The following is a 26,067-nucleotide window of genomic DNA, read 5'->3' as shown; positions in this document are numbered from 1 at the left end:
CCTATTCCCTATTCATTGATCTCATATTAAAAAGGGGTGTATTCAGTCCTCAATTTGTTTTGGAACATTTTTTTTTACCAAAGCTGTATTTAAGAAACAAACTACAAGCATTGCTCTTAATATTAATAACAGTTAATTTTTTTTTTATAATATTAATTTTTTTGTAGTATTTTCAGTTATTTTCCTTGTTACAGTTGCTTTGCTATATGTATATATATCTATTCATTTGTATCTTTTGTTTAAAGGACATGGAAAGGCAAAGTCACTTGGGGGTGCCAAAATGTTAGGCACCCCCAAGTGACTTTAATTGTCTACCTTTTCCCCCGGGCTGGTGCCCCTATTGGGAGAGAACAGCACCAGCCCGGGGTACCTGCACCGCTTCCTGCTTCGCGAGCGCGTGCATGCGCAGTAGAGTGAAAAGCTGAACTTTAACAGAGAAGTTGGCTTTTCACTCTACTGCGCATGCGCCTATCGCACAGTCACAGCTAAACAAAGCAGGAAGGAGGAAGCGCATCGCTCCAGGTACTCCGGCTGGTGCTGCTTTCTCCTAACAGGGGCACCAGCCCGGGGTACATTGTAAGCAATTAAAGTCACTTGGGGGTGCCTACATTTTGGCACCCCCAAGTGACTTTGCCTTTCCTTGTCCTGCAAAACTTTAATATATGGCTCTTGTTGGGGATTGTTCTGTTATTTGGTTAAGGAACATTCCCCGGGGATTTACCTGAATACGTGTGCCAATCATAACTGATAGATAATTTGTCACCCCTAGCCAGTATTACTGCATAGCCAGACCATATGAATGAAGTCCATGGAAATCTGATGATATTAGAATTCTACTAGGCTCATGGTGCATATGACATATTCTTCACATTTCTCCGGCAGAAAAAATGCAATCAAACATGACAGTGCTGCCCCTTGCCGCTATTAGCAGGCAGATTTCAACCCAGTCAAAAGCTGTTTGGAACCAGTTGTGCCAGTGAGCTCAAGCGGATTATAGAAACATTACTTTGATGAATATGTGGTGCGTGTTAGCTCTGTTTCCATAAAGAACATGATGGAATCTCCACTCACCTGACAGGTCAAGTTCTTTAGTTGAAGCCAAATTGGCTGGACTCCAAACCTCACTTCTTGCAGCAAGAACAAATTTATGGGCATTTATGTGTTTGTCTCCAACTTTTATCATCAGATCACTAATAAAGATAAAAATCATTTGACATTACAGCTGTCAAAAATGTAAAATGTATGCCTTTTACAAATCATGTTATAATATTATTTACTTTTATTTCACAGGTTTAAACAGTGTTGTGTTGTTATCTGTTACTGTAGAGGTTTGGATCTCATATTTCACATATGGGCCTGGGGATTCCTAGATAAAGTTATTTTGGAGCACTATGCCCAGAAAGTGAGAGTTCACAAATCATATAATAACAATAATAATAATAATGCTGTTGTCTGCAGCACTCTTTTTAAAAAGCCACTTTTTTGCCACTAATGGGAGTACCTATACATCTTGATGCAGAGATGTAGGTTACAGCACATTTCCTGTATTTGAGATTGGGAAATGGAGAATCTGCTTTACAGTTACATCCTGTGACAAAATAACAGTTTCCGAAAATGAAAACAGGAACTAACTGGAATATCAACTCATGCACAGATAGTGAGTAAGCAAGAGAAAGGCATCAGGAAAACTGGTGTCATGTTTCACTCCATTCAGTTTCAATCAGTACAGTCCATACTACAAAATGGTATAGCTAAGCTAATGGAATGTTTTACTGCAGTGATCACCAACCAGTGGTTTGTGACCAACATGTTGCTCCCCAACCCCTTGGATGTTGCTCCCAGTGGCCTCAAAGTAGGTGCTTATTTTTGAATTTCTGGCTTGGAGGCAAGTTTTGGTTGCATAAAACCCAGTGTAAAGCCAAACAGAGCCTTCTATAGGCTGTCAGTCCACATAGAGGCTACCAAATAGTCAATTATAGCTCTTATTCGCACCCCCAAGAACTTTTTCCATCCTTGTGTTGCTCCCCAACACTCCATTTGAATGTGGCTCACAGGTATAAAAGGTTGGGGATCCATGTGTTACTGTATACACTAATATTAGTTTAGTGCACCCTAATATTAACAGTCTGCACAATTATTAATGGTTAAATTCACCTTTATCAACCTTTAGATTTTTGTATAAATCATAATTGGATTGTTTGGTGTATGGCCAGCTTAGTCAGTAAAGCCAAATTTGCTACTGACATAAAGGCCTGCTGACATGGTTAAATTATGGGTATAAGATATGTGAAAACACAGAGCTATAGTATCTAATCACCAAAATGAATTGTTTTTTAAAAACAAGGAAATAAACCACTATTTGTTGCATAAAAAAATGGTTCTATATCCTATAACTGCAAATGCCTGGAAATCCCTGGTGTGCATGTTATTATTCCCAGAAGACTGAGATAGCAAACATTTATGCATAAAACACTCCTGCTATGAGCTACACTGGCTAACTGCCAAATGAGATCAAATGGATGAAAGAAACACTGGAAACAGAAAGAACTGAGCAGCCTTGTTAAGCGATGCATAAGACATTCATCCTAAAATCCTTTAGGAATGCTTGCAGAGAATGGAAGTACAGCCTTTTTGATTCATTAAGCTTATCCATCTCCTTTCTTATTTTTTTGGATGCATCATACCTCTTGTTCACTGAATGGCATCCATGGAGAGAGAGAAGAACATGTAAGGAATTTAATGAAAGCTGTTGGGGTTCAAGCTACTGTTGCTTCTACAATCTGCCCTCTTTCAGCATAACTACAAAACTCTGGGATTTACCATCTTCAAATTCTCAACTTGTAAGATATACTGGTAATCATCTCTTTCATTGCATATGTAATTTAAAACCAAAAACAATTTATAGAAAATAGGAAAAATAGCAGAATACAAAATAACAAAACCTGTAAATTACCTGTATTTTATGTATCCTAAAAAAACCACAACAATAGGTGGAAAAACTCCCTCTGCTGTTTTCTGACCTAGTACAGACAACACCAGACCTCCATCCCAACCACATTCTCCAGTCAAATCACTGGCATTTTCAAAATGTCTTTTGTGTCTCTTTGAATAAAATTACCAAAAAGCCTTGCAAGCACCACACAACCATTCCCTTTCCACAAGCTGCTTTCTCAGGCTATTTAGGCGAGCCAGTGGAACTCAGCACATGGGATGTAGAATGAAAGTCAATCCCCAACTTGCAGACCGGTAGCCAGTGGCTTAGCATGCCTGTCAGGAAATTGTAGTACATTTTTCCTTGTGTAAGAACAAGACTGTAATTGGCTAAAGCCTGAAATATTTACATCCTTGGGTGATTCTAGAGAATGAGAATTAGGACACTCCCACCACTTATGTGTGATACAGCTAACTAGAGAATAACGGGTTTCCAGATAAGGGATCCCATACCTGTATTTCTGTAAAGAACACATTTTGAAGAATTGTCAATGCTAAATATCTACAGTGAGGAACATAAGTATTTGAACACCCTAGTTATCCCACTTAGAAATCATGGAGGGGTCTGAAATTCACATTGTAGGTGCATTCCCACTGTGAGAGACAGCATTTAAAAAAAATTCAGGAAATCACATTGTATGATTTTTAAAGAATGTATTTGTATTGCACTGCTGCACATAAGTATTTGAACACCTGAGAAAATCAGTGTTAATATTTGGTACAGAAGCCTTTGTTTGCAATTACAGAGGTCAAACGTTTCCTGTAGTTCTTGACCAGGTTTGCACACACTGCAACAGGGATTTTGGCCCACTCCTCCACACAGATCTCCTCTAGATCTGTCAGGTTTCGGGGCTGTCGCTGAGCAACATGGAGCTTCAGCTCCCTCCAAAGATTTTCTATTGAATTTAGGCCTGGAGACTGGCTAGGCCACTCCAGAACCTTGATATGCCTCTTACGGAGCCACTCCTTGGTTATCCTGGCTGTGTGCTTCAGGTCATTGTCATGTTGGAAGACCCAGCCATGACCCATCTTCAATGCTCTGACTGAGGGAAGGAGGTTGTTGCTCAAAATCTCACAATACATGGCCCCATTCATCCTCTCCTTAATACAGTGCAGTCGTCCTGTCCCCTTCACAGAAAAGCACCCCCAAAGCATGATCTTACCACCCCCATGCTTCACAGTAGGGATGGTGTTCTTGGGATGCAACTCATCCTTATTTTTCCTCCAAACACGGCGAGTGAAGTTTAGACCAAAAAGTTCTACTTTCTCCCATGCCTTCTCTGGATCATCCAGATGGTCACTGGCAAACTTCAGACAGGCCTAGACATGTGATGACTTGAGCAGAGAAACCTTCCATGAAATGCATGATTTGAAACCATGACAGCGTAATGTTCTACCGACAGTGACCTTTGAAACTGTGGTCCCAGCTCTCTCCATGTCATTGACCAGCTCCTCCCTTGTAGTTCTGGGCTGATTCCTCACCTTTCTTATCATCAGTGATACCCCACGAGGTGAGATCTTGCATGGAGCCCCATTCCTAGGGAGACTGACAGTCATCTTTAGCCTCTTCCATTTTCTAACAATTGCTCCACCAGTTGATCTATTTTCACCAAGCTGCTTGGCAATTGCCCCGTAGCCCTTTCCACCCTTGTAGAGGTCCACAGTTTTGTCTCTGGTGTCTTTTGACAGCTCTTGGTCTTGCCCATGGTAGTAGTTGGAGTCTGACTGACTGTGGGGTGGACAGGTGCCTTTAAAGAGCTTAGACAGGTGCTACTAAATTAGATTAATGAATGGAGTAGAGGTGGACTTTTTAAAGGCAGAGTAACAGGTCTTTGAGAGCCAGAATTCTGGCTGATTTCCAGGTGTTCAAATACTTATGTGCAGCAGTGCAATAGAAATAAATTCTTAAAAATCATACAATGTGATTTCCTGATTTTTTTTTTTTTTTTTTTTAAATGCTGTCTCTCACAGTGGGAATGCACCTACAATGTGAATTTCAGACCCCTCCATGATTTCTAAGAGGGAGAACTTGCAAAATCGCAGGATGTTCAAATACTTATGTTTCTCACTGTATCTCTGCACCATACAACCAAACTCGATCTTCACAAATGAACTCAAAACTTTCAATTTACAGACTCGTCTTCCACATGTTCTTGCTTACAGAGAAAAAAACAACATAAATATAAATATCAGGGGTCTTTTGAAAACTTGATATCCATCACGCATAAGCATACCAGACTATTGGGGTAATTTACATAGACCTCAAGCAGAAAGTCAAGAGAGACCTGCGGAAATTCAAGTATGGGGGAAAGCAGCGAGCAAAGTGCAAAAAAATGGGGATTTGCACCTATTTATCTGTACTTTTACACTGCCTTTCGTAAATGGCCACGTTTGTGGCACGTAGGGATTCCAAAATAAAAGCAGTGCAGGTGACAATTGCAATGGATAAACAAGTCTGTTTATATTGTTTGCATTACTGGTTTGGCTCTTGAAACAATGTTGCAGCAGCAGCTGATAATAAACCTGGAGGAGAACTGAATTTTGCTACAATGTTTCAAGGGTCAGAAGTACAGTAAATAAGTAAAGAGTGCAGAGAACAAAAAGGGATAACCAAATACTGCTGTCAAAAGCAATTACATTTAAAAACCACTGAACATTGTCAGTTAATGTACCTATCAAATCGAAGTGCTTAGAATAGAAATATATATTATATATATATATGCCCCTTTTTTTAGGGTTTATAACTGTTACTTTAAAATACAGTTAACAGTAAGAGGAAATGCTGATATTAGTCATATAACAACAAGGATATAGTGCTTTTCAATACAAAACACAGTAACTACCACCCTACCTATACTGCTCCTGCTGAAAGAGTTGTGCCACGATAGAGAGGAGGCGGCTGATGAAAGAGTCGCTGGAGGCTTCTTTGTTAGCCTGGGCTGCTAGGAGAGTGCATTTTTTCTCAGTCTCTGCCAGCTTTTGCTGCAACTTGACATACTCCTGACGGAGAAGCGCTAGATGCTTCTGCAGCTTTCCCACCTCCTCTGCAACATAGAACAAAAATACATATAAAGAAATGCAAATAAGAACTCCTAATCAAGGGGAAGCAAAATGTATAGTAACCAACCAAAGATTATATATATATATATATATATATATATATATATATATATATATATATATATATATATATATATATATATACACACAGGTCCTTCTCAAAAAATTAGCATATTGTGATAATGATAAACATTAGATTTTCATATATTTTAGATTCATTACACACAACTGAAGTAGTTCAAGCCTTTTATTGTTTTAATATTGATGATTGTGGCATACAGCTCATGAAAACCCAAAATTCCTATCTCAAAAAATTAGCATATCATGAAAAGGTTCTCTAAACGAGATATTAACCTAATCATCTGAATCAACCAATTAACTCTAAACACCTGCAAAAGATTCCTGAGGCTTTTAAAAACTCCCAGCCTGGTTCATTACTCAAAACCGCAATCATGTGTAAGACTGCCGACCTGACTGCTGTCCAGAAGGCCATGATTGACACCCTCAAGCAAGAGGGCAAGACACAGAAAGAAATTTCTGAACGAATAGGCTGTTCCCAGAGTGCTGTATCAAGGCACCTCAGTGGGAAGTCTATGGGAAGGAAAAAGTGGCAGAAAACGCTGCACAACGAGAAGAGGTGACCGGGCCCTGAGGAAGATTGTGGAGAAGGAGCGATTCCAGACCTTGGGGGACCTGCGGAAGCAGTGGACTGAAATGGCGTGTGCAGGAAATGGGCTACAGGTGCCGCATTCCCCAGGTCAAGCCACTTTTGAACCAGAAACAGCGGCAGAAGCACCTGACCTGGGCTACAGAGAAGCAGCACTGGACTGTTGCTCAGTGGTCCAAATTACTTTTTTCGGCTGAAAGCAAATTTTGCATGCCATTCGGAAATCAAGGTGCCAGAGTCTGGAGGAAGACTGGGGAGAAGGAAATGCCAAAATGCCTGAAGTCCAGTGTCAAGTACCCACAGTCAGTGATGGTCTGGGGTGCCATGTCAGCTGCTGGTGTTGGTCCACTGTGTTTTATCAAGGGCAGGGTCAATGCAGCTAGCTATCAGGAGATTTTGGAGCACTTCATGCTTCCATCTGCTGAAAAGCTTTATGGAGATGAAGATTTCATTTTTCAGCACGACCTGGCACCTGCTCACAGTGCCAAAACCACTTGTAAATGGTTTACTGACCCTGGTATTACTGTGCTCAATTGGCCTGCCAACTCTCCTGACCTGAACCCCATAGAGAATCTGTGGGATATTGTGAAGAGAAAGTTGAGAGACACAAGACCCAACACTCTGGATGAGCTTAAGGCCGCTATCGAAGCATCCTGGGCCTCCATAACACCTGAGCAGTGCCACAGGCTGATTGCCTCCATGCCACGCCGCACTGAAGCAGTCATTTCTGCAAAAGGATTCCCGGCCAAGTATTGAGCGCATAACTGAACATAATTATTTGAAGGTTGATTTTTTTTGTATTAAAAACACTTTTCTTTATTGGTCGGATGAAATATGCTAATTTTTTGAGATAGGAATTTTGGGTTTTCATGAGCTGTATGCCACAATCATCAATATTAAAACAATAAAAGGCTTGAACTACTTCAGTTGTGTGTAATGAATCTAAAATATATGAAAGTCTAATGTTTATCAGTACATTACAGAAAATAATGAACTTTATCACAATATGCTAATTTTTTGAGAAGGACCTGTATATATATATATATATATATATATATATATATATATATATATATATATATATATATATATATATATATATATATATATATATTATGTTTTAAAAAAAGCTCAGCACAAGCATTAAAAAGATGATGGATCCTGGCTGTAGAATAGGCACTTAAAGATGACAGATGGATTTAGAATGTTTGTGTTACTGTGTTAAAGGTCCAGTAAAAAAATGACAATGAATCTATACACAAGGTCTGACAGGGGTGTCCAAGGCTCACTGGGGTTGCTACACCAGGGGCCCCTACACACACACTAAATAGTCTCATTGTAATTTGCTATGCAATGTTTGTCTTATAGCCCAACTGAATGTTGATTTGCAGCTACCATAATAACTTTTTGTTTTAAGTACATAACATCTCCTTAATCAAACACACATTTTATAAAAGCACAGTACATTATATTTAAATGTATACAAATAGTAGATGCACATCCAAAAATTAGTAGCACTATATACGGACATAAACAGGTGTAACATCTGCTCTTTATTGGCTAGTACCTTTCAGAGTATGGTCATGTAACCAAGAGTACTCAATTATGCAACTCTTTATGCATTTTTTCAGTCCACAACTGCAGGGCCAATAAATTGTCCACAATCAGTTTCATGACAAATCCCATTCTTCAAAAGAATAATTGTGCTCCGAGTGGATGTGCGCGTACTGACATGGGCATATTTATAATACGGCAAGTTTTGGGGGGTTTTGTAGTGTTATAGTGCTGCTTATATGAAAGCTTGAGTCAAACTGAACAATGTCCCAGTTACTAAGCAGGATTTTTGGCTATATCTTGGAAAAAGCTGAAGAAAAAAAAACTCAACATATACTTCCAATTATTCCAGTTTGGCATCAGCATTCCCTTACAGAGAGTTTGCAAGTTTAAAGAAAAGCAGATTGGTCTGTATTTCCACTCAAAATGGGTGGTAATTTTTATCTAAATGTGTCATTTTCTTGGCTAGATGAAGCAAAGGTTGGTCTCATGAACTTTAGAGGGGGGGCAGGAAACAGACTCATTTGGGGGAAAAGATTATGGTTATTATAGCACATTGTAACATTTGTGCACTAATTGTGTGGTTTCTACATCTTCCAGCAGAAGCACATGTATCTCTATACTATAAAAGCAATGAATAAATCAAACATGTTCCCAAGGGACTTTGTGATGTATACATTCTATAATGTACATACGTGTTAAAATGCAGCTTTTTAGCATGTTGTTGTTTCTCTGGGTATACAATTAGGATACAGTGGAACTTTAACCTAATCTGGCACATAGGAGGTTCATATCCTTTAATTAAAAACTTTAATAACCAAGTGTTTAGCAGAAAACCTTTCATAGTATCTCAGGTTCAACTCCATTTAATTGCTGCAGCCATAAATTTGGACAAGTAAGAAAAGGAATATTATAACAAACTATAACTAAAATACAGACCATAAGGTATTTCAAGCTATTTGCTGCTACAGACATACAATCATCTTCATTTTAGAAGCACTTGGGGCTCAAGTCAACTGTTTGCAAAATTGTGCCTTTTTTATATCAGTATTACATACAGTAAGACATACTAATGAAAATTCTATAGCAGGGGATACATTTTAAACATATTATGCAAAATGTATTATGAGATACATTTTCAACTTTTAATTTTTTTTTTTATTAAAGATGCAAAAAATTATAACATAAAATGTTCATGCATAGCATCAGTAATGACTCAAGGCCACAAAACATTGTGTTCCTGTGATGTGATTAAAGTAAATTTGATCAAATTAGACTATACATATTCTCACCAATTACCCATATGAATTCTTATCTGATTTATTCCAAAGGGAGGGTTTAGATTGTCACAAACATTACAGAATGCAAGTTTAATTTAATTCAGTAGGAAACATACTATCCAACTAGATCATAATCACTCACAAACCACAAGCATGAATGCAATTTCCATTTAGCCCTTGCTAATAAATAATAATTAAACCAATCACTTTTAGGAATGAAAAGCTGCAAAACACAAGACTGGAAGAGGTTAAGTGAGAGGGAAATAGGAAACAATGCTCTTTTGTTATAACAAAATCCTAGCTCAGCATTCCTGTACACTGTTTGTGACATTATGAACAGGGAGACTAGTAGGACAGTATAGTAACAGATATAGTTCAACTTGAACAAGCTCCTGCAATTAGTAATGCAGTTAATTAACAGTTGTGCTCATTATTTGTTAATATGTTATCACAATGTTTATATGTAATTAAATGTAAAAGAAATAATCTTCAATTATTGTAAATATTTTCTGTTTTACACATATTTGTTGCACACGGGTGCCTCTATGTCACCAAGCTCTACCTGAACAACTGATGGTTATTAGGAAGGTTGGGGACATACTAATGTTTTCATTAAGGTACGGTGCATAAAGGTGAACCACCCAATTAAACAGACATATTGCTATCCTTTGAAATGTTTTAACACTGGTTTCTTGCAATGACCAAACATTCCACTTGAGCTACTCTAGATTCTTTATCCAGAATGCTAAGCAATAAGTATCCACCCATTACTGGGAGTAATGGACTTTAAACTGCATAATAAAGGTCAACAGCTATAGCATTCTGCATAACACAGACATATTTAGCTGTTCTCAAAAGTTGTTGGAAGACTAATAATAACTGGTTATATGAAATGACTAATCAATTAAAAATGAAACTCAAACTGCACATTAACCTTTGTACACAATAAAATACATATTGTACATATATTTATTGCCATTTAGACAGGACACTAACAAGGCAGCAAAGTACACATGAAGAGGGCTTATGTATAATGTTTAGTAAATCTAAACTTCCTCGGATGGCTCTGGGAGCATGCAATAATTGCCAGTTTAGTTAACCCTAAATGACCTTCCATCTGAGAAAGTATTTCTTTACAATATCTCCTTAAAACACTAACCAGCATTCAAGTATGCACCACTGCCATTAAAAATAGAAAACTACCTATGAGTCAATGCCTGAAAACCCCCCATGCTCAGACAGCCAAGTAAAGAAATATGTATAATGTAACAAGCAATTGAATTTCCCAAACTTTTGTGATTAACATGAAAAAGAGACAACAGAAACATGAGGTTTCTTCTTTAATATTCAAAGAATGAGAAAATATGCCCACTATCTTACAAAGTTTGCCCTATGTTAACTGCATAGTTGGTTCCTTGCTTATACAAAGCAGCAGATTACTACAATGTGGCAATGTCTTAGTGTGATTTTGTAATAACATTCTCAACAATAAACCATTCCACTGAGTTTTATACATATGGAGCAACTGCTTTGCAATATTCAAGTTCCTAAGGGGTTATAGTATATATAGTCGGTTTGCAAGCAGGCCTTTGTGACAATCTGCCCATACTTTTACTTTCGTTTCTGCTCTTAGATGTCACTGCCCTCCTCACACACCCCCTCCCTCTTCACTGTCAACAAAATTGAGTCAGGGCATGTGCATCCGGTCCCCAATTCTGGAGCTTACATTACATTTTGATATAATGCAAAGCTTTGTGAGTAAGTGCGAGAAACAAAATATGTCAAGCAAAGTTTTAGCAATGTTTCAATAAAGACTGATATTTTAAATTAATGCTATTTGTCAGCGGTCTGGAGGTGCAGCCCTTTTTTCATTTAGGATTTGTGTATACTACCCTTACTAAGGCCGCTGCTAAGGGCTGCAACAACCTGGACCACCTGATTCATCTGGTGTTTTTCAAATTCAAATTGAAAGTTTAACAGAAAGATTATGCCGATTTGATTTAAAGCGACAGGTCTGGGGTATAATGCAATGCTTGCCAAGATAAAAGTTTCGACAAAATGGCAACTGCCTGTAAAAAAAGCATGAAACAAAATAGTTTAAGTAATGATTATTTTGCTGGCTAACATGATAAAACATGATTTAGAATTATTTCTTAAGAGTTACAGGTCTTTCCCATTGACTCCAAGGCATCTGAAAGCCAACCCATTATTCTGACCCTGTGCTAATGCTTCTGCTAGTCAGTCATTTGAAATTAAAGTAAAGTTGCCAAGGATGGTGGCCCCCTCAACACCACTGAGCAGCTCTGCACTTTGGAAGCTGGGGTTTATATGTCATAATAACAGCCCCTTGAAAGAACTAGCACTGGCATACAACAAGTTAATAATATTGACCGCAGTGGTAGAAACCTGTCTTCTTTAGTGTAGGAGTAAAATCTGAAGAGAAAATATACCCAGCCACCCTTTTTTTTTTTTTACATGAGCTCATTCGGTCTTCATGTAAAGATACATAAACACTACAATATGTAAGCTCACAGATATAAATATAAATTTTTTTTTTTTTTACTACACAAACATGCCTGATTCCACAGATTAAGGCTGATAGCCCATAGGGATATTAGTCACCCCGGCTAAATCTCTGCTACTGCGGTCGGGCGACTAATCTCCCTGAAATGTCTTTTCCCCAGCAATGAAATGACGCATATGCCTTTCCGCCAGCAAATGACTTTATTGCTGGTGAAAAAGCATTTCTGAAAGAGTAGGCGTTCACAGTAGCCGCAATAATCCATGGGCGACTAAAGGAAACTATAACCTCTTATAAGCCCCCAAACATCACACACAATGCAACCCCACCCTATGTTTCATTGTGAAGTGATGGAACCTGACTTGAAGCCCCCTTCTTTCCAAAGTGGGTGGTGCACAGATTCTCTAAAGAGAAAAGCGGCTTCAGGTCCCAGATTCCATCAGTCCACATTGAAAAAAGGTAAAGGTGGCCATACACATTTAGATTTTAGTCTTCTTCCAACGAATGTTTGGATATCAATCATATGTTTAAATGTAACAATCTGGATCTAACATTTAGACTGAAATTGTAGGATAAAGCCCTAAAACTAACAAATCAGAAGATGTTCTGAACATGAAATACTTGGCAGACACCAATCGTACAAAAGTGACTTCCTGAAAATGTAGGTCCCCCAAGGATATCATCAGATACACAATACATGCGCAGATTTTATCTTTACCCAACCTAAATTTTCTCACCTGTACAATCGACTAAACAAATGATCACCATGGTAGGAAAATTATGGGGACAATAATTTGGTGCCCCCACTTGAAAATCTTACAAAACAGATTATATTGGTGCATGTATGACCAACTTAAGGATGGGGTTGCATTACATTGTGAATCAAACTGCTGTTGGGAAATTTCTCCAACAGTATCATGGTTTCTGTTAAATCTATTTTCCCTATAATTAGTTAACACACCTGTGTAGTTTTTTTTTTTTTATAAATATATAACATAGGGACATTTCTGCTAAGAAATTGTCACGGTCGGCACCCAATACCAGAACAAGTGCCAAGCACCCTGGTCTCGGCTCGTGCTTCACCAGTAGCGTGACCGCCTTTGGCTTTGGGAGGAGCCCTCAGCTACTCGGATGCCACCTGGACTTATACGAGAGGTGCAGAGCAGGAGTTCTGGCTAGCAATGGGGCACGACGGTAGAAAGTCTTAAGGCCAATGGTCATGGTACAGATAGGAGTAGGCAAATATGTGGTCAGACAGGCTGGGTCGAGGCGGGCAGATAACTAGGATCGTCAGGCAGGCAATGGGTCAAACCGGATAATCAAACAGAAGGATGAGGCGGAAACAGTAGTCAGGGACAGGCACGGATCAGGATACAGAAATCAGAGTCGTCAAAGCCAGGCAGGGTCAAAACAGGAGCAACAGGACACATAAAGCACAAAACAGGCACCAGGAGTAAAAACCTATCACGGGCAATGAGTCAGATGCAAAGGGCCCTTTAAATAGTTTAAATTTCGCGCCTTTGCGCGCTGACGTCATGACGTCAGCGCGCATGCGCCTTTAAAAATGCGGAAGTGCGCGCGCACTAAGAGGAGACCGGCGCATTGGACGGACGGCGCGGCGGGCGTCCCCGCCAAGCCGGTAAGGCCCTTACAGAAATATTTTATTTGCAGATGCAGAACAGATATAATCATTATATAAACAAAATTGTTTCTATGTTACTTAACCTTTAAATCAGTCAAGTAGTAAATGAATAGTGGCTGGCAATTGTTAACTCAAGTATCACAAAGATACAGCGACAGCAAATAAATGATTTTCAGAGAACATGCCAGCATTCACACATCCTTTTTCTACTGCAATGGCTAAACAAAACGTTATGAGAGTTAACAAACACAATTAAAGTAAAGCTCTTTTTAAAGGTGAAGACACTTGTAACAGCTGCAAAAAAATACAATGCTGATCATTTACTGGTGATTGTCTCTATGGGGCAGATTCATCAAAATACAAGTTTGAATCCCAAAATGGGTAAAATTCGGATTAGATACGATAATTTCTGAAAATGCTTACGAAAAAATCGTAATAGTCACGATAATATCGTATTGGCGATCCAAAAGTCACAAAATTTTCATATCCGACCGATCGTAAACGGCAGGAAAACCTTTCTAACTTTGATCCTTCTGTGCATGTTTTTGGAAGCCTCCCATAGAAGTCAATGGCACTTTGCAGCTCCAACCTGGCCCAAGGAAAGTCACGATAACGAAGCTTGAATGAATCCAAAACTTTCGTACTCCTTGCGGCAAATATGGAAAATTTGTCGCAAAGTACGAAAAAGTTGCGCAAATTAACGAAAAAAAACCACAGAAAATACACACAGCCTGAAAACTTAGAAGAACTACAAATGTTTTGTATTCGGAAACAATTGGACTTTGATAAATGTGCCCCTATGTGTGTTTTAGAAGACGCAATTCTCAGTATTGTCTATGGCAGAGTATTTTCTGCCATTATGTAGCCATGATGCTGCTATTAAGTAGCTCTGTTTGTCTTTGCCTTGATTAAATGAGGCCATGTTCAGAATCAGTCCCAACCACATGGAAAATAAATCTGGACATATGAAATATTTATCAATTTAATAGATTTACTCTGATACAGACAATTTTACTCAGTTAAGCTACAAATCCATGAAATGCATATTCATGATAGCAGGTTTTAGCTAGGTAATTCTAGCTAAATTGGCAATTCTATCTTAATAATGTACACTAACCGATTTGTAATAACCAATTTGTGTACACAAAACATTTTGTTTGGCATTACTGGTCCTTTAAACTGATCCAGCAACCCTGATGCTTATTTCTGCTGGAAGGATGCTGTGGGTATCAGTTAAATAAATGAAAAGGTTGGGCTTCTATAACTGAAACTGAACAGTGCCTTTCTCCACAAAAGAACTGAGAGCAGTAGGGCAGCTTTGCAAATATTCCACAAATCTTTTGTTTCACCTAAGACCTGTGAGTGCGGGACATTTTCACTTGCAACATGTAGTTACATGTAACATGCTCTGTCTCCCATAACACCTCCAGACCAGAGCTTCTTTATTTTCAGTATGTCACATGGGTCTCCAAATGCCCTAGTAGATTGGGGTTTCTTATAGTAACGCTTTTTTAAAGTACAAGACAAGCGTGTGTACAATAATTAATTTTGCCTAATGAAAGAAAATGTAATTCTAAGCAACTTTCTATATATATATATATATATATATATATATATATATATAATTACAAACATTCATTGGTTTTAAAGTTATCTCCTTGTATTGTGTGTGCTGATGGGTGAAACAATGTAGCAGAAGCCAGCCAATTTAATAGACAGGGGGAAGCAGCATTTACTTCTGCTACATTGTTTCAAAACGCAATTATATTCACAAAGAGATTAAAACGCCTTTTTATCAATGTATATAAGAAAGTTGTTTAGAATTACATTTTCATTTTGCTTTCCCATCCCAGTGAGCTAGGCATGTGGGAGTAGCAATTAGTGTTTGGCATTTCCTGGTGGGTGAAATAATGAATGGAATGAATTACACCTACATATCTAAGATAAGGCATAATTCAACAACGAAATATTTCTCTGAGCAAAAATTTTGAATTAATTGTATAATATTTAACGATCAAATTAAGAACGAATAAAGCCCCAACAGCTGAGTATCTATCACCAATTGCCCTGTCACTCACTACAAGTAAAGCCCAGCCCGTAAATTATCTATGGTACGCCTATTCACACACGGTTCTGTCAGGTTATCTCCAACAGCACAGGGGTGTTTATCAGCTCTCACACCTTCCCTGGACCCCAGACACGCACAGATGTACATTGCCGCAGGTGAACGTTACATCCCCACCCTCCCAGGTAATTCGAACCCTGACTCCCTCCCCTAAATGATAGCCAAGGGATATCCTAAGGGCCCACAACTCTACCTTCCGCCATGATGGATCCGCCCGGCTGATATCGCGAGAGAAGAGGGGCCGACAACTGTGACGTAGGGGAAGGAAACCGGTATAGGCTGAAACAAGGACTCCAAACAGCAGAGCAAATACTGAGTTTCACTTCTAAAAAACCGGGAATGCCCTGCTTTAGCTCTCTAGCGCCACCTGGCGGGGAGAGATCACGTGACAGACAGTTTGTGCCAAAGTCACAAATCCACTGCGGGATTTGTTATGCGAGCTGCTCAATGTGTAGGACTTAATAGTGCTACCCGTGAGTGTGTCTAATAGGCAGATTTATCAAAATGTGACATTGGAGCTAACAACAAAAAAACTTAACCCACTTTCTATTCATTTCTATGGAATTTTATAGGTGTATTTATCAGTGGGTGACAAGAGTGCTGAGGAGTTTCTAATATTGTAATTTATCAATGGTGAGAGTTACCAGCTAATAAATACACCTCTAAAAATGTGTAGGGAGGATTTTACACATGGAGGCCACACACACTACTGAGCCTCATTTTGACTTGTTTTAAGGACATTACATCAAAGTTGGATCAGCCTGTAGTGTTTTTTTTCCCACTTTAATTTTGAGTGTGACATTAAATCCAGACCTATGTATGTATGTATATCTTTATTTATAAAGCACTACTTATGTACGCAGCGCTGTACAGTAGAATACATTAATACAAAGAGGGGGTTAAAGATAATGGATAAATACAAAGTACACCAATACAAATAAATACAAGGTACAGTTGCAATAAGAGTCAGAAACATAAGATGAAGGAGGTCCCTGCCACGTAGAGCTTACAATCTATATAAGACTTCCATGGGTTGATAAATTTGATTTCCATTGATAATTTTTGTGTGATTTTGTTGTCAGCACATTCAACTATGTAAAGGACGAAGTATTTAATAAGAATATTTCATTCAGATCTAGGATGTCTTATTTTTGTGTTACCTTTATTTTTTTGAGCAGTGTATTTGTTGCTAAAGGTTTTGTGGGCAAGGTCAATGATTGGGCTTGACGCTGCTAAGTAAAAAAGAAAGCTTTGAATCAGTTTTAAAAATGTGAATTAGTTGATTAAAATGGAGTCTCTATGGGAGACAGGCTTTCCATAATTCGGTGATTTCTGGACAACGGATTTCCAGATAAGGAATCCCATACCTGTACTAATATACGCTATCTTTACAAGAACACCTAGCCATTCAATGTCAATCAGCCATAAAATAACATATGCAAATGTAATTTGTCTACAGGGAGAAACACTGAAGTGGACAGCAGAATGTATATCTGCTTCATATAAGGAAAAAAATGTTGAGTAGTTATTCTTATAAGCAAATCTTTAAATTATATTATATTTTATTATTATATTAAAGTATTGAGTAAAGTTTTAAAGTATTGAGGATAAAGGCAGAAAATCTAGAAATTTGAAATGCAGCTTTATTAATTGAACAAACAGCTTTACCCCCCTTGTTTTGGAGGGGATTCATTTGCCAGGTATATGTGTATGTGAATGGATTCTACAGGAAGCACTCCCCTACCCAAATCTTACATTGTCTTCTACAGGTATAGGATCCCTTATCCGGAAACCCATTATCCAGAAAGCTCAGAATTACGGAAAGTATCTTCCCTGTAATAATAAAACAGTACCTTGTACTTAATCCCAACTAAGATATAATTAATCCTTATTGGAGGCAAAACAAGTCTATTGGGTTTATTCAATATTTAAATGATTTTTAGCAGACTTAAGTTATGGAGATCCAAATTATGGAAAGATGCCTTATCCAGAAAACCCCAGGTCCCGAGCATTCTGGATAATAGGTCCCATACCTGTTGTGAGAGATGCAATAGGAAAAGATCATTATTTAGTGTATTTCCACCAGTGTTGAAGGTAGGATACAAGTAGCACCAGGTAAAATGCCTGGTTTTACAGCAGGTAATGCTGTTTTGAAATTACAGGCTTAGGAAAAGCCAAATTAATAGGTCCCTGGAGTGAATGAAGGGAGAGCAGGAAAGAGCCTCCATTCCTCCCTCCACTTAGTATTTTCATTTGGCCAGACAACAAGAAATATCCTATTTTTTCAAATTTACCGCTTGGTACATGTCCAAGGGTTTACTAGGGATTTATTTAGTAAAGAAATCTGCTGATAATTAAAAATGTTGTTACCCTAAAATTCAGTTATTTTAATGAGACATTGGGAGGTAGCTTGTTAATAAAGTTTCCTTATCATAATGTTCTCTTTTAGACACTATAACATGTATAAAAGCTACACTTCTTATAACTGGGGAAGGTTTTAAAAAGTGTGCAAACAAAAAACTTTTTTATAATGTGCGAAATGTGAGTCAGGCTTGTCCTGCAGAGTGTTGAATGTTAAACTAATATGTGACTGTAAGGGGACTAAAAAATCTTTTTGTTGTGACACAGTGTAAGAACCACTTCATACAGTTTCAATAGTATCCTGTGCCTATTTAGGTTATTGCCAATTCGGTTATACCAATTCAGTTTCAGTTAGCCTAGAGTTTGGAGGTGCAGCGATTTGGGCATATTCTGATCACGACCTTGCTTATTTTTGTTGGCAAAGTTAATAGATACAGAGATTTTTAAGCGGTGCATTAAAAAACATGTTCAGCCAATACTTACCTGTTTATATATATTTGATATCCAGGGTAATGAGTTTTTAAACTTTTTACATTTTCAAGGCAGAAATTAAAGCTATGTTTTAACTTCCTCTGATCTCTCATTTTACCTGAAAAAATAGCAGAAAATCCTGGTAATCAATAAAAGTTATTATCCATTTGTGCTGAACGTGATTATGTTTAGTCAGTTTTAACCATGCATTCTTATTATGGCCTGTTTTTAAAGTATTCCAAGAGAACAGAACAGACAAGACACATCTTTTGTGAGGTAATTGGTAGCCAGCTGGCTGCTAGGAAGCCTCCCACCCAGCAAGACGCCAAGCACACATCATTCTCTCTGTGAGCAAGCCTTACTGAAAACAATTGTGTCTGGCTACTAACCAACTGTCGGGCACCAAATTTGTCCTGCTTGTTATAACAAACCATTCAGGACATGGGCATTTCAAAGCAGATTGCCCATGAGGAAAATGAGAATAAAAAAAAAAAAAGACAAAATGACTAAACAAAGCAAAGAATATAGTTCAAAGAACCCGGAGAGTACCATTATATGCAGTGAAACAGTGTAGTTTTATTGAGACATCTTTTAGCACAACATGTTTCGGCTCACCAGCCTTCCTCAGGTGCATACAAAAGTGACCATAGCAACATAAATATATACCCTACCCCACACCAACTGATTATTGTATAGCGCTAAGTATCATTACCATTCTCTGGGAAGTAGTGACTAATAGCAGACAGTATTCCTCACTACTATCATTTAACGTGCTCTGGAAGATGCTATGTTCAACCTTGCCAAATGTTACATTTTTATTTTTCATATACATTGTTAAAGGGTGCAGTTCAAAAAATGAACCTGATGTGTTGTTGTATTATTTAGGGGACAAAGTCTTATAATTCGTACCCTAAAATACAATGAAATTATAATAGTTTTCATTTTTTGTATGTAAAATTAATGGATTTGGAAGACAGCTCACAGCTACTAGAATCAGGGGAATACATGATCCGTTCATCACAGACCAACTCAAACAAAATATTGCTCATTTAACTCCACAAGTGCAGTTGCAGTCCCTGCAATTTCCCTTCAATTGTGTGTAAAAGCAATTTCCTTCCATATTAAGAGTATAATTAACTGGCACATTCTAGTTTTTCATATATAATAAGTCTATTTTTTATAGTGCTTTAAACCTTTCTTGTCAGTGCCAATAACAAATACAGGTATAGGACCCAGGGTATTCCGGATAAGGAGTCTTTCCGCAATTTGGATCTCCATACCTTAAGTCTACTAAAAAAATCAATAAAACATTAAACCCAATAGGATTGTTTTGCATCCAATAAGGATTATTTATATCTTAGTTGGAATCAATTACCAGATACTTTTTTTATTACTACAGAGAAAAGGGTTCTGCAAAATTCTGCATTATTTGATTAAAATGGAGTCTATGGGAGATGGGCTTTCTGTAATTTGGAGCTTTCTGGATAACGGGTTTCCGGATAAGGGGTCCAATACCTGTATTTATATTCATGCACAATGCAATAATTTAATAAATTGTAATAAATCCAATTAATCACACAGTGAAATCACAAAGTGAAATCAATGATCAAAATAACAATTGACAGCAACATAGAACTGAAAATGCAATTATAACATACACATACACAGAAAGTTAGGTTATAAAAAGACACATGTCTAAGGTCAACCTTTTACGTCTATATAAATCCTGCCTAACTGCTAACTGATCCAAAGGGAAGGCAAAAAAAAAAAAAAAGGACCTAATGGTGGTGGAAAGACCTAATGGTAAATAAAACATTAGATAGATTATATTATCCCTCCTTAAGCACCTCTTCTCCAGCATAAAAATGGTTAAATAAAAAAAAAATGGTTAAAGAGATTATAAAAAGTATAGGAATTACATCAGCTTTCCTCTAATCCAGTGCTGTCCAACTGGCGGCCGGCGACCCCTCTGTGTGGCCCCCCACCTATCTGGCTGCTTTGATGGCTTACTCTTGTGTAAGCTTTAAATGGTATCAGTACTGTGATTAACTGCCCCCCCCCCCCCCCCCCTGCATGGTTCTCACCTCAGATTCAGGCTGTAATCAGGCTGTATTGTTTAAACATGTAATCCCCTGTGTTGTTCACACCTTTTAATCTCTGCATTGTTCATCCCCTGCAGTGTTCACACCTCAGGCTCAGGCTGTAATCACCCCTATTGTTCCCCTGTTCACACCTCAGGAGCAGTAGAAACCCACAAATAAACCCTGCACACTACAAAAAGAACATATACTGAGGTGGTACTGCAATTAAAAAGTTTTTTAATATATAGTTATTGTGCAGACTGTAGGAGCAGTGCCAGCATTGTGTCACTGTAGGCTGCCTGTGTGTGCCATACACATAGGCAGCATAGGGAAAGCAGAGTATGGCACACACAGGCAGGGTAGGGAAGGCAGAGTATGGCACACACAGGCAGAGTAGGGCAGGCAGAGTATGGCACACACAGGCCAAGTTTGGCATAAACCAGCCAAGAATGGCACACACAGTGAAAGTATGGCACATGCAGGCAGGGTAGGGAAGGCAGAGTATGGCACACACAGGCAGAGTAGGGCAGGCAGAGTATGGCACACACAGGCCAAGAATGGCACACACAGTGAAAGTATGGCACATGCAGGCAGGGTAGGGAAGGCAGAGTATGGCACACACAGGCAGGGTAGGGAAGGCAGAGTATGGCACACACAGGCAGGGTAGGGCAGGCAGAGTATGGCACACACAGGCCAAGTATGGCACAAACCAGCCAAGAATGGCACACACAGTAAAAGTATGGCACGCAGGCAGGGTAGGGCAGGCAGAGTATGGCACACACAGGCAGGGTAGGGAAGGCAGAGTATGGCACACACAAAGGCAGGGTAGGGCAGGCAGAGTATGGCACACAGGCAGGGTAGGGAAGGCAGAGTATGGCACACACAGGCAGGGTAGGGCAGGCAGAGTATGGCACACACAGGCAGGGTAGGGAAGGCAGAGTATGGCACACACAGGCAGGGTAGGGCAAGCAGAGTATGGCAGGTTTTTGCTGTACTACAACCATTAATATGGGTATGGTCATGTGATAACATGGGTGTGGTTTCAAGTGGGTGCGGTTTCAAAAAGGGGAGTGGTCAAAACTGGCTTCCATTATCGGCCCTCCACCACGTAGGTCGGAAAAATTCCGGCCCTCGGTACAACAGAAGTTGGACAGCACTGCTCTAATCCATAGGTACCATCCTAGATAAAATAGAGTCTGAGAATATCCAAAACAAGAGGCCTGGCTAAAACTGAACTAAGCTCTTTCAGTACCTGAGGGTGTATTCCATCGGCCCCTTGTGCCTTGTTCACATTAACTTTAAATAAACCTTAATGTACCATGTCTTGTGTCAACCACTGACCAGACCGAGCTGAGTCGACAGTGCAGCTATCAGGTGGGTCTTGGCACTCTGGCTCCTCTATTGTATAGACTAAAGTAAAGGACTGGTTTAGCACATTTGCCTTTTTTGTATCTGTAATAACCATATTGTTACCATAATTCAGTGGAGCCACACTTAACCTGCATCTTTTTACTATTGATATACTTAAATGTTTTGGGGTTAATTTTAGCAGCTGCCGCAGTGCGCTCCTTATTTTCTATCTTTTCCTTCCAGATTGCTGTGTTACAACACTTTTTATAGTGCTTCTATTCATTACATGCAGCTTCTGTCCACTCTGACTTGTATTTCTTAAATGCTTTACTTTTTTCCCCAGTTAACTTCTTTACCTCCGAATGAAGCCACATAGGGTAGTTCTTTAATGTTTCAACATTTACTTCTTAAAGAAATACATTGAGAATAGTAGTGGTTTAATTTTATATTACAACCATTTCTGCTCTGGGTTTTTAGCAGAAAACATAATTACCTCTATGCTCTGAAGGACTGCCCCCTTAAAAGGGTTAAAATTTGCTTTTCTGGAAGTCAGGGTTTTTTTTGCCTCAAAGATGAAATGACATAACATTATGGTCACTATTACCCAGGGGTTCAACCACTTGCACATTTGCTATACATTCTGGTTTGTTAGAGATCACTAGATCCAGTACAGCAGGGGTCCTCAACCTTTCTTAGTCATGAGCCATAGTCAAATGTAAAAAGACTTGAAGAGCAACACAAGCGGCATAAAAGTTCATGGAGGTGCCAAAAAAGCACTAAGATTGCCTATTAGGTAGCCTCTATGCACACTATCAGCTTACAGGAAACTTTTTTGGTAGAAAAGTTTTTATTCAACTAAAACTTGCCACCAAGTCAAGAATTCAAAAATAACTTCCTGGTTTGGGGGCACGGATAGCAACATCCAAGGGGTTGGTGAGCAACATGTTGCCCACGAGCCACAGGTTGGTGATCACTGCAGTATAGCATGGTTTTTCTGGTTGGCACCTCAACAACCTGTGACAAAAACCTGTCATGCAACAATTTTATAAAGTTGTTCCCATTTACTGTCCTGGCAGTACTATTGCTCCAGTTAATATCAGGATAAATATTAATTGCCCCAAACTAGCAGCCTTTTCTATTTGCAACAGGAGCTAAGCCTCTTCCCTTATATTAGGAGGGTCTATAGTACACCCCTACCATTAATTAGCTGAACTCTTTACTAGTTGTGAAGAAGGCTTCAGCCAATCACATCATATTTCCTCTCCAGCGCTCGCATTTTATCAGACACCTTGCAGTTGTAAACATACAGTGGCTTGCAAAAGTATTCGGCCCCCTTGAACTTTTCCACATTTTGTCACATTACAGCCACAAACAGGAATCAATTTTATTGGAATTCCACGTGAAAGACCAATACAAAGTGGTGTACACGTGAGAAGTGGAACGAAAATCATACATGATTCCAAACATTTTTTACAAATAAATAACTGCAAAGTGGGGTGTGCGTAAATATTCAGCCCCCTTTGTTCTGAGTGCAGTCAGTTGCCCATAGACATTGCCTGGTGAGTGCTAATGACTAAATAGAGTGCACCTGTGTGTAATATAATGTCAGTACAAATACAGCTGTTCTGTGACGGCCTCAGAGGTTGTCTAAGAGAATATTGGGAGCAACAACACCATGAAGTCCAAAGAACACACCAGACAGATCAGGGATAAAATTGAGAAATTTAAAGCAGGCTTAGTCTTCAAAAAGATTTTCAAAGCCTTGAACATCCCACGGAGCACTGTTCAAGCGATCATTCAGAAATGGAAGGAGTATGGCACAACTGTAAACCTACCAAGACAAGGCCGTCCACCTAAACTCACAGGCCGAACAAGGAGAGAGATCAGAAATGCAGCCAAGAGGCCCATGGTGACTCTGGACGAGCTGCAGAGATCTACAGCTCAGGTGGGGGAATTTGTCCATAGGACAACTATTAGTCGTGCACTGCACAAAGTTGGCCTTTATGGAAGAGTGGCAAGAAGAAAGCCATTGTTAACAGAAAACCATAAGAAGTCCCATTTGCAGTTTGCCACAAGCCATGTGGGGGACACAGCAAACATGTGGATGAAGGTGCTCTGGTCAGATGAGACCAAAATGGAACTTTTTGGCCAAAATGCAAAACGCTATGTGTGGCGGAAAACTAACACTGCACATCACTCTGAATACACCATCCCCATTGTCAAATATGGTGGTGGCAGCATCATGCTCTGGGGGTGCTTCTTTTCAGCAGGGACAGGGAAGCTGGTCAGAGTTGATGGGAAGATGGATGGAGCCAAATACAGGGCAATCTTGGAAGAAAACCTCTTGGAGTCTGCAAAAGACTTGAGACTGGGGCAGAGGATCACCTTCCAGCAGGACAACGACCCTAAACATAAAGCCAGGGCAACAATGGAATGGTTTAAAACAAAACATATCCATGTGTTAGAATGGCCCAGTCAAAGTCCAGATCTAAATCCAATCGAGAATCTGTGGCAAGATCTGACAACTGCTGTTCACAAACGCTGTCCATCTAATCTGACTGAGCTGGAGCTGTTTTGCAAAGAAGAATGGGCAAGGATTTCAGTCTCTAGATGTGCAAAGCTGGTAGAGACATACCCTAAAAGACTAGCAGCTGTAATTGCAGCAAAAGGTGGTTCTACAAAGTATTGACTCAGGGGGCTGAATAATTACGCACACCCCACTTTGCAGTTATTTATTTGTAAAAAATATGTTTGGAATCATGTATGATTTTCGTTCCACTTCTCACGTGTACACCACTTTGTATTGGTCTTTCACGTGGAATTCCAATAAAATTGATTCATGTTTGTGGCTGTAATGTGACAAAATGTGGAAAAGTTCAAGGGGGCCAAATACTTTTGCAAGCTACTGTACATGTACCAGCATGAGAATTTTGCATATACTGCCATTATCCGTACCCCCGAGCAAAGTCTCCTCCCCCATTTTCCTCTCCTATTCCAACTACCTCATCTGACCTGTCTTCCACAGAATTACTCACTGCACCCTGAACTATTTTTTTTTTTTTTTTTTATGTATGAGTGACCATTTTCTTTTAGGGGTGCACAAAATTTTTGGTTGAGCAAAGTAATAAAACGAGTTGGTAGCATAAACCACATATGAACCAATAGCAAAATCTAAGTAATCTCATTCACAGTTGCTGAAAGTCACAGTCAAAGCCATGTGTTTAATGTTTTAGACTGAGCATGCCAGAACAGTCAGGGATTCAATTCGTGCCTAGTAGCATTATTTGCCAGTGCATCACATCCTACCATATATATTGTAAAGATTATTGGTTCTTAAAAACAGGGCCCTCAAATTATTTTGTTAGGAATACTGATTGGCAATTCTTGGCAGGATAGCCAAATTCCAGCTGTATGAATACATTTTAAATTCATATAGATGTGTCTTTGTTCGGTGACTCCCATTAATGTGTGAGCATTTTTGTCCTATACTTGTCTTAGGGAAACCAACTCTGAAGTGGAAAAGGGTCAACACTATCCTGTATCCACAGTCAGTCTTTAAAACGAGTTTAAATAATGCACAGCTGAATTTTAGAAACAATAACCAGGATGCTTTATTAAAAAAAAAAAAAAAAAAAAAAAAAAAAAAAAAATCCTCAACCTACCTATAGCTTCAAATTTTAAAGCAGTTACTTGTCAGTCTCATTTGTAGTTGATACATAAAGCATAAATATTCAGTTATAAATTCAGTTACATGTACAGGTGTGAAATTCATTATTCGCAATCCCCATATCAAGAGACCTCCAAATTAAGGGAAGACCAATTCCCATAGACTCCATTTTAAAAGGATGAATATGATCCCTCAAATAATTCAATTTCTTAAAAATGAATTTCTTTCTCTGAAATAAAACAGTACTTTGCACTTGATCCCAACTAAGATAATGAATCCTTATTGGAGGCAAAACAA

The 26,067-nt window shown here is 38.9% G+C and overlaps 1 protein-coding gene across 1 annotated transcript in view; it reads right to left on the bottom strand.

The window, feature by feature from the left end:
* ankfy1 (ankyrin repeat and FYVE domain containing 1) overlaps positions 1-16,184 on the bottom strand; it is a 51,516-nt gene extending 35,332 nt beyond the window's left edge. The window contains exons 1-3 of the mRNA NM_001079419.1: positions 16,034-16,184; positions 5,843-6,035; positions 1,072-1,190 (exon numbers count right to left, since the gene is read on the bottom strand). Coding sequence (NP_001072887.1) covers positions 1,072-1,190; positions 5,843-6,035; positions 16,034-16,043 — 322 coding nt within the window. The 5' untranslated portion in view covers positions 16,044-16,184. The remainder of the gene's footprint in view (positions 1-1,071; positions 1,191-5,842; positions 6,036-16,033) is intronic.
* Between the last annotated feature and the right edge of the window lie 9,883 nt (positions 16,185-26,067).

This window comes from Xenopus tropicalis, chromosome 2 (genome assembly GCF_000004195.4).
Source record: "Xenopus tropicalis strain Nigerian chromosome 2, UCB_Xtro_10.0, whole genome shotgun sequence".
NCBI classification, from domain to species: Eukaryota; Metazoa; Chordata; class Amphibia; order Anura; family Pipidae; genus Xenopus; species Xenopus tropicalis.
This window is presented reverse-complemented; position numbering and strand designations above follow the sequence as displayed.